Source organism: Xenia sp. Carnegie-2017, unplaced genomic scaffold (assembly GCF_021976095.1).
Source record: "Xenia sp. Carnegie-2017 unplaced genomic scaffold, XeniaSp_v1 HiC_scaffold_25, whole genome shotgun sequence".
In the NCBI taxonomy this organism is placed as follows: Eukaryota; Metazoa; Cnidaria; class Anthozoa; order Malacalcyonacea; family Xeniidae; genus Xenia; species Xenia sp. Carnegie-2017.
Window position 1 is genome coordinate 2,190,873 of NW_025813488.1, and position 8,950 is coordinate 2,199,822.

Sequence of the window (8,950 nt, forward strand, 5' to 3'; positions counted from 1 at the left end):
GCAACTCGAGCACAATAACCTCTTTCTCTTCGTTATTTACTTCTTCGGTAAAATTTTCAACTCCTTTCTTCAACTCGGACAACGTTTCTTTCTTGTGTTCAATGCTGATCAAGCAACGCCTTCCAAACTCTAAAACTTTATCTAATCCCTTGGTTTCGACTCCTTCCCCGTAGAGAAATCCTTGCACCTCCAGCATCAATAGAGAAAGTTCCTCGACTTTTCCTTCGAAGTCATAAAAACATTTCAAAGTGACGTCAAGACAGTTGATATTCTTTTGCAACTCTTTCATTACAACCACAAATCTTTCTTTCAGTTGCAACACATTCTCATTCGGAGAATTCTCATCTCGTACGCGTGTCATCTCAACCATTTCGTGAACAACTTTCTCTTTGCATTTCAGTTCGTCTAAAAACCGCCTTCCAATGTGGAGTGCCACCTCTTTCGCAGTGAGATCAAAAAATTCGTCTTCTTCATTCAGATACTCTTCAACTTTACCGAGAAGGTCAGAAATCTCGAGAAAGTATTTTTAAACGATGTTTCAACATCGTATTTAGCATCCTCACTTTCGTTTCTAGTATCTTCAGCCTCGTTTCCAGCATACTCAATCTCGTTTTCAGCATCCTCAGTCTCGTTTTCAACATTCGTAGTCTTGTTTCTATCAGCATCAGACTCGTTTGCAGCATATTCAATTTCGTTCCTATCATCTTCAGCCGCGTTTGTAGCATTTTTAGAATCGTTTTCAAAAATCCCATTTCCGTTGTTATTACAAATGTCTTCACCTTCGCCATCTACAGTTTTATTCAAAACACCATTTACATGAAGTACTCCATCATTTTCATAATCATTCGTGTCCTTTGGTTTTTCCGTCTCTTCGCTCGCAGTGCTTTCACCACAAATCAAAGCTAATCCGAAATTTTCGCGTAATCCACGATCCAAATCCTCCATTATAACTCCAGACTCGTGAACTACTCGTGACCAGGTGGCTTCGTCCATAATCTCATTAAGTTCCTTCAACCTCTCTAAAACCTGGCTGTTCAAAAAATACCACTCATATTTCAATCGTTCAAGCTGTTCGTTTATCTCACTTGCATCTCCTTGAGGCAATTTTTCAGACAACCTCTGACCAAAACTCAGAACATCGTCGAACAAGTCAGCTTTAACTTTGGTTTCATTCCATATCGAAAGATACGTCAACAAATTGTCTTCGTGCTCAGACTCCTCAACCTCTCCACTCATTCGCTCCCCGATGGTTTGAACCCAGTCCCAGAACTGTTCAACGGTGTCATAATATGACTTATGCTGACATAGGCATTCTTCGATGTGTTCCTCCTGGGATGTAAACACTTGCTCCAATTTTCGCCACATCTCAAGGACTTTTGTCATTTTATATTCGATTTCATCAACAAATTCTGCTGAGTTCATACATTTAAGTTCGCTTCCGAATTTCACAAGATTATCCACTTTTTCCTTCATGATATAAAACTCCTTTGCAAGATTTTCGTGTTTTAAAGCGACTGTTTCCCTTTCTTCCTCGGTCAAACAGTAAAAATCAACGAGTACAATGTCTTTGGTTTCGACCATCCAACTGTTGACTTCATCTACTTCTTCGTAAAATTCTTCCATTCTTTTCAAAACCATTTCTAATTTTGATAATTTACTTGAAAGACCGTTCTCTGTCGTTATACATTGATCAATGAGGCCGTTTAGCTTTCCCTGATAGTGTGGAGTGGAAACGTTCTCGCTTTCCTCAACATCAAACTCCGACCGAAAATCCTTTAAAACTGCTATACAATCACGTAGATTGGCCAAAGTTTTTCCTATTTTTTCCATTTCGCTTTTGTTCAAACATGTAGCAAAGTCCTTTTGCAAAAGCAAGATGTTCTCCTCTACAGTTTGCACGCAATCATTCAAAGTTTTTCCTCTCGACTCTCGACTTTTTATTTCACGTATGACTTCTGTTTTTCGATCCTTCACGTTATTCCACGCACTTTCGTATTCCTTCAGCAGTTGACTTAATCTCGACGTCTTCAAAACATCTTCGCAAGACTCTTTCTGTTTCCGCTTCAACACTTCAATCGCTTCACTTTGTGATTCAAGAAGATCACCAATTGCCTACAAACAAGAAACGTGTATGACAAAACTAAATGGGTATCGAGTGAAACAATAAATAACAGAAATAAAACAGACATGACTGTATAACAAAACACAAAATTCTAACAACCTTTAAAACGTAGGTGTCATTTTCTCTCGACATTAAGTTCGTTTGATCGAGAATTGTTATTGAACGGACATTGTTCGTCTTAATTTTTTGTGCATATTACATTTTCTATTTTATGTTTCTAACACCGAGTACAACTCACGCGAAAGGGTTATCTGCTAAAATAACGATCATCATTATTACAAAACAACACACTATATATAAAATAACACAGCATGGGGTGACACAATGCATCACACAACATACAAATACAACACAGTACATATGAAACAACACAGAAAGGTTTGATACAATGCATCACACAACATACAAATACAACACAGTACATATGAAACAACACAGTAAGGTTTGACACAATGCATCACACAACATACAAAACAACACAGTAAGGTTTGACACAATGCATCACACAAAATACAAAACAAAACATGCAACGCACTACATATAAAATAACACGGTAAAGTTTGACACAATGCATCACACAACATATAAAACAAAACATGCAACGCACTACATATAAAATAACACAGCATAGCTCAATACAATGTAACCCGTACAAGCAACAACACACCAACTACATCACACAACATACAAAACAACACAGCATAGTTCAATACAATGTACAGAACACAACACGAACACAACACCGCTGTACAGAGAGAATAACCACCTTTAACATTTCAAAATGTTGTTTCAGCTCTTCATCGTCCATACCCCCTCCTTCACAAGATGATACTCGTTTAACGTCATCAACAATTTTCTGAATACTATCAATGCTGTTCTCTATTTCCTGTTGATCTTCGAAGACCTTCTCTAAACTGACTTTTCTGTCGACAGCCTGCTTCATGACGACGTCAAATAAATCCTTAATTTCCTCAAATTCTTCTGCCATTCCCACCAAAGAATCATCTCCTTTTGTCGTCTCGCGACTTTTTGCCCAAAACTCCTCGAAATTAATTTTTTCACTGGACAAACAATCGCATATCGCCTAAATACGATAGGAGTAAAATATATTTGAATTGCGAGGTCAAAAAGAGCGGTTTATTTTTTTTTATCTCAGCATGCGAAGCGATATTTTTTATTTCCAGCAATTTGATTGGCTGCCTCCGCGGGCAATTTGATTGGCTTCATGAACGGGCGGGTTTTTACGAAGAGCCCGCGGGTCAAAAGTGATATTTTTTCGCAATGTATTTGTTTACAAAGTGAAATTTAAATTTTTAAAATTGATTTAAAAGTAATGTAAATTGTTCAACGAGAAAGCAAAGTGTATTAAGATGTTAGTTATAAAAGTGAGAGTGAATTTTACTACTCAAACGAAGAGAAATTTGTGGAAAACAATCCAATTTTAGTCTCAACATCAAGCCACATCGGCCATTTTACAACGCGAATTTATTCATAATAAAATAAATAAATAAAATAAAAAAGTAAATATGTTATTTACCGTCTAGGTCGGTACGTACTCAAAAAATATTTCAACTCGGTTACGGACCTCCCAGCCGATCAATAACATATATTTATTTTACAACAAACCTGAACATCATTCATTTTCATTGATAAATCTTGCAAAGAACCAGAGACAGACACGATCGCGTCTAATTTGCACTGAAAATCTCCCAACTTCTCTTCATAAACTTTCAATGCTTTACACGTCTCTCCTCTTCTACTTGACATGTCATCACTACTCATTCTTGAAGTGCGTTGCTACACGAGATCAGGGCGCCACAAAACTCGGCCCAGTCTTTTTCAAACTTGGCCAACTGGTTTTCGAGTTTGGACTTAAAGGGATCGGAGACGGTCTGTAGCAGTGCATCGCCTTTTGCGTAAACGTCATAGATAAAATCCACTTTATCCATCTGGTCTAGAAGTTCCTGAAAAATCATAAACAAATGTTAAGTCACAAGATACAGCGCTTTGTTACGTTGACATTTGTACGAGCATCACCTGAATACGCGCGTTTTTCTCATTGAGGCTGATATCAGCTGAAGTCTGACAGACATAAAGTTTTTCTCTGAATTTAGCAAACCACGTTAGCTGAGCGACTGCATCGTACTGGATGTGACAGTCGTACGCTGACTGCAACTCAACTTGAGATTGCTTCGATTCGCTGGAAATGGCGTCATAAAGAGAACGTAAGTCTTGCATTTTGTCTTGAAGGGAGGAAAAACGATTTCGAACGGAAGTTTCAAGGAGCTCTCTCTCTTCTTCAAATTCGTTCACAAGGCCGGAGAAATCGTCTCGAAATTTCTGTATAATAACATGGGATTAGGATGGTTAACGGAGAGCATGATTTGGCCATTTAATTAAGACAACATTTCATGACATTAAATAGCTATGAGTTGTTAAAAAATTAAGTGTAAAAAACACTCGGCTAAATTAAAAATACATCAACAGAAAGTTCTCAATATGTCAGTTGTACGTATGCTCATTTCAGCAATGTGTTTGCTCGACTGGTTTGTTTACTAAAGCATCAAGGTCGACAAAAATGCTGCAAAACAGGTCTTATATCAGTCAAAAACATAGTTCTTAAGGTGTCTTCGTATTCATCCCATTTCATGACGTCTTGAAGAATGAGTCCAAGATTCGTTTTGTCTTGAAGCTTGAATAAGTCAAAGAACGGGAGGAGAGAGGGCAGACTAGCTTAAACCACTTATTTGTCATTGCGTGGGGTATACAAGTTTATGAGCCCGCGACATTTTCTTTTTGCAACTATAGTGGTCAGCGGCACAAAGTGTTCGCTGTACTGCATTCCCGCCTGGGATCAGCTACACACCACAAATAGTAAAATTACATTCTCACCTTAAAATCACTCAGCTTTCGCTCTACGTCAAGAAGTTCGTCACCAGATGAATACCTACAAACGTACAGCCGTTCACGAAACTCGTTTAACCGGTTTATCCAGGTTTCGATCGCCGCTGACGTGTCGAGGTATTGCTCATAAGCTTCGTCTCTAAACGACCAATCATTTTCATTCATACTCAGCCCCAGTCCTTCAGAAAAAGTCTCCAGACTTCCAAGATCATCTTGAGAAGAAGACATACATCGTGTCAGACAACTGCTTGAGGCTTCACTGTTTTGGGAATGTACAAGATTCTGAAGACTTCTCCATTGTGATTGCATCGGCTGTAGCATATCAGCGATGTCTACTTGGGTGTCATCTGTTGAATTTTCACGCAGTTTCAAAACTTGGTAGCTCACTGATCGAATGAGAGAGCTCTTCGCTAACACTTCATTCTGTATTTCGGACGAAATATTCATATCCTCAATTGAGCCTAAATCCTCGTGAACAGCGGATAACCAATTTTCCAGTTCCACTTTTTCTTCATCAATTTTCTCCATGTCGAACGAGACCTTCAGTAAGACTTCCTCCTTCTTTAAAGCTCGGGCTTTCATCTCGGCGAAACAATTGGCAACTGACCTTAGATCATGTTCAACGTTATCAACGTGTATCCCCTTATCACGCAGTTCCAACACAAGTTCTTCGCCATCTTTAGTGATCTCGTTTATGTCCGTTTCATTCAATAGAGTAAGAGCTTGTTGACAGTCGGAGAGTTGTTCACTAACGTCGTTTTTGCTGACAAGTCTTCGCGTGTTGGCGATCAAACTGCTTGTGTTATTGAACATATCTAAAAACCGCCGTTTTCTCTCGGAAAAGTCGTTCCAGCGTTTGACCAAATCCACGAAATAATCCCGTTTCTTCTCGACTTCCGCTTCGAGATTTTGAAAGCGGTCGTTGACAGTTTTGAGAAGGTCGGTTAAATATTCGTCGTCATAAGATTCAAGAATCTTTCCCGCGGAATCGTTTAACGTTTTCAGGTCTGATTTTCGTACGTTGATCCTTTCGAGGATGTACTGAAAAATTCAGAAATATTTTCAGTTATGGAGAAATGAGCTTTGACAACTAAAACATTTCTATACAATACTTGAGCAAAAAACAGATCGCATTTCCATGACCTTAGCATGGACAGTTATAAGGCAATTTAAGAAATCTTTTAGTTGGGTTCAAAATAAATCAAACCAGTTCAATTTTCAATTGAATATGTCTTTGGTGACGACTTTACATAGAGCAAAATCTCAGTAATCAAATTGCTTCGAAGATGTATTGAAATGTAAATATTTTCAAAAATGAGTCAAAGTATTTCGTAGTGGCTAGATCTGCTTGGTTTATTTCAGAGCGAAGAAAAATCCTCGTGGCTTCTTCTGCCACAGTAGTTTTTTTTAAGCAAAACACTGAACACGATAAATCGTTTTGAGTTGATGACAAACGGGCAACATTCAACGACTATAGAAACTTTATACCGAACACAAATACACATTGCTCGTACACCGATGTACACACAGGGATCTTTGTGTATCAATACCTCGTAGTTGTTCAACTGCTCGCGTGGATCCTCGACGATTGGTTCCAAAGACTTTCCTAAGCCAGCATCACTTTCCTTACGATTTAACCAACGCATCATTTTGATTTTATTTCTTGTAAAATCCCACCATTTTCGCGCCGTCGACTCAACCTCTTTCTTCTGATTTTCAACTCGCTCCAGAACGTGTTTCCACTTTGTATCAAGAGTCTTCAATTCTTTGTCGAAGGCGACAAAATTCCCTTGCGATTTTTCCTCCAACATCAAATGGCCATTTTCGTGACGACATCAAAATCGTGACACTTCTCCTTGCACTCCTGCACCAACAGCTATAATTGAAAACCATTTGTAAACCATAGAAGTTTACCGAAATACTTCTCGTATGTAAAAGTTTATCAGAGGAGTTCCCGTACATAGAAGTTTAGCAAGTTAGTTAAGAATTTAGCATGATATAAAAAACCATGTCCAGCCGACAATTTAAAGAAATATAATATAAAACAAACTCCGAAGAAGCAAGACATCTTGAGATTGCAAAATATGCATCAAAACAAGACGAGAAGTGAACTGTAAATTTTCGACTTTATTTCAAAGTCATCCTCAGACAGAGTGATGTGTGGATTTTTGTCGGAACCCGGACACTGCGAAGCGGACATTTGTTCCCATACATTAGAACTTTGTAAGTTCTAATCATTACGCAGCTTGAGTATTTTTTAACATCTCACACAAGACGAAACGATATTGATGATGAAACAACTGCTTTCAAACACCTCTAACGAGCTCAACAATCATGAGGACAAAACGTACCTTTGCTTCCTTGCTTTCAGCATTCAATTGTTCCATGACATTTCCTGGTAGTTCGATCTCCGCCATCTTTCCTTGGATTTTATCAAAGTACTTCACGACGGACGCCGACACCTTTTCGTAATGCATCGACATCACAGTTAACTGATACCGGCCGTAGGTCCAACGTGAATACTCGTCCCAATCCTCAGCCAAACGGCTGATGCTCATGTTCAACTCTTCTTTTTCATTGTCGTCACAAATGGATTCGCGAATCAAACGACTTTCCGCCACCAAACTTTCGAAGCTTTTTTGACGTTCACGAAATTCCGTTTGAAGTTTCTAAGCGTAACAAAATTAGAGGTGTTATTTCGTTTCAAGAAGTTTACCCAAACAGTTTATGATTTTCCCATTCTTTCATTTGAACGAAGAGCAGAATAAGGAGGGTATGTATAAATGTGTATATGGGAGAATGCATTCCAACTTTCGTGAAATATATATATAAAGTCAGTCTAGAAACTAATAATGGTCCAAACTGGTAGAGTTGGTGGTACTGGGAATGATACTAGTGCTGGTAGTGGTAATGGTAGTGGTACTGGTAATGATACTGGTACTGGTACTGTTAATGGTACTGGTAGTGATACTGGTAATGGTACTGGAAGTGGTACTGATAGTGGTACTGATAGTGGTACTGATAGTGGTACTGGTAGTGATACTGGTAGTGATACTGGTAGTGGTACTGATAGTGGTACTGATAGTGGTACTGGTAGTGATACTGGTAGTGATACTGGTACTGGTACCGTTAGTGGTAATGGTCCAAACTGGTATAGTTAGTGGTACTGGTACTGGGAATGATACTGGTGTTGGTAGTGGTACTAGTGCTGGTACTGGTAATGGTACTGGTACTGGAAGTGGTACTGATAGTGGTACTGATAGTGGTACTGGTAGTGATACTGGTAGTGATAGTGGTACTGGTACTGTTAGTGGTAATGGTCCAAACTGGTAGTGGTACTGGAAGTGGTACTGATAGTGGTACTGATAGTGATACTGGTAGTGATACTGATAGTGGTACTGATAGTGGTACTGGTACTGTTAGTGGTAATGGTCCAAACTGGTACTGGTACCGATAGTGGTAATGGTCCAGACTGGTAGTTGTACTGATAGTCTAGCAGGACTTTTTTATCAAATACAGACTCTACAAAATTCGGTCCCTTAACGTGAAACACCACAATATTTTGCACCCTTTATTTGCATAAGGATGAAAACACAATACTTCACACGTTTACTCTTACATACCTCGAGATTTTCAATCATGGCTGCGCTGTTTTCCAGCATCTTCCAATCGTTGCATTTCCGTTTAACTTCTTGCAACCAAGACTGAAGTTCCTGAAGGTTTTTTTCAAAAATACGACGGGTTTCGTTATCTAGCTCAAGTTCGACAACTTGCTGTGAAGAACATTCCTCATCTTCTGACTTCGTTTCCATTACTTTCGCCATGTCATTCTCGCGAGCTCTTTTCCATTCCTCCAAAGCAACTGTCGTGTCATCATCGACGTGTTTCGCGACTGACGTGTCAAGAAACAAGGCACAAAGTTCT

General features: G+C 38.9%; 1 protein-coding gene across 2 annotated transcripts; it reads right to left on the reverse strand.

The window, feature by feature from the left end:
* Window positions 1-43: 43 nt before the first annotated feature.
* Window positions 44-7,617, reverse strand: LOC124453102 (spectrin alpha chain, non-erythrocytic 1-like). 2 transcript variants are annotated; one of them, XR_006950996.1, is made up of 6 exons: window positions 7,378-7,617; window positions 6,577-6,902; window positions 5,015-6,067; window positions 4,160-4,462; window positions 3,749-4,086; window positions 3,105-3,206 (listed from the first exon to the last, which is right to left on the reverse strand). XR_006950996.1 is itself a non-coding variant. In XM_047003855.1 (4 exons), exons 2-4 carry the CDS (start codon window positions 3,902-3,904, stop codon window positions 475-477), a joined length of 2,112 nt encoding a protein of 703 aa, XP_046859811.1. In that variant the 5' UTR covers window positions 3,905-4,086; window positions 4,160-4,413; the 3' UTR covers window positions 44-474. The 2 variants fall into 2 exon arrangements, 1 of the variants encoding a protein (XP_046859811.1); XM_047003855.1 differs by lacking the exons at window positions 5,015-6,067; window positions 6,577-6,902; window positions 7,378-7,617 and adding an exon at window positions 44-2,112 and having other exon boundaries at window positions 2,889-3,206; window positions 4,160-4,413.
* Window positions 7,618-8,950: the final 1,333 nt, after the last annotated feature.

Excerpts from the sequence above, each read along its gene's own strand:
- LOC124453102 (XM_047003855.1), bottom strand. The coding sequence starts at position 3,904 with ATGAGTAGTGATGACATGTCAAGTAGAAGAGGAGAGACGTGTAAAGCA. Across the intron at positions 3,207-3,748 it reads TGAAAATGAATGATGTTCAG|GCGATATGCGATTGTTTGTC; the intron begins GTTTGTTGTAAA and ends TATCGTATTTAG. Across the intron at positions 2,113-2,888 it reads AACATTTTGAAATGTTAAAG|GCAATTGGTGATCTTCTTGA; the intron begins GTGGTTATTCTC and ends TCTTGTTTGTAG.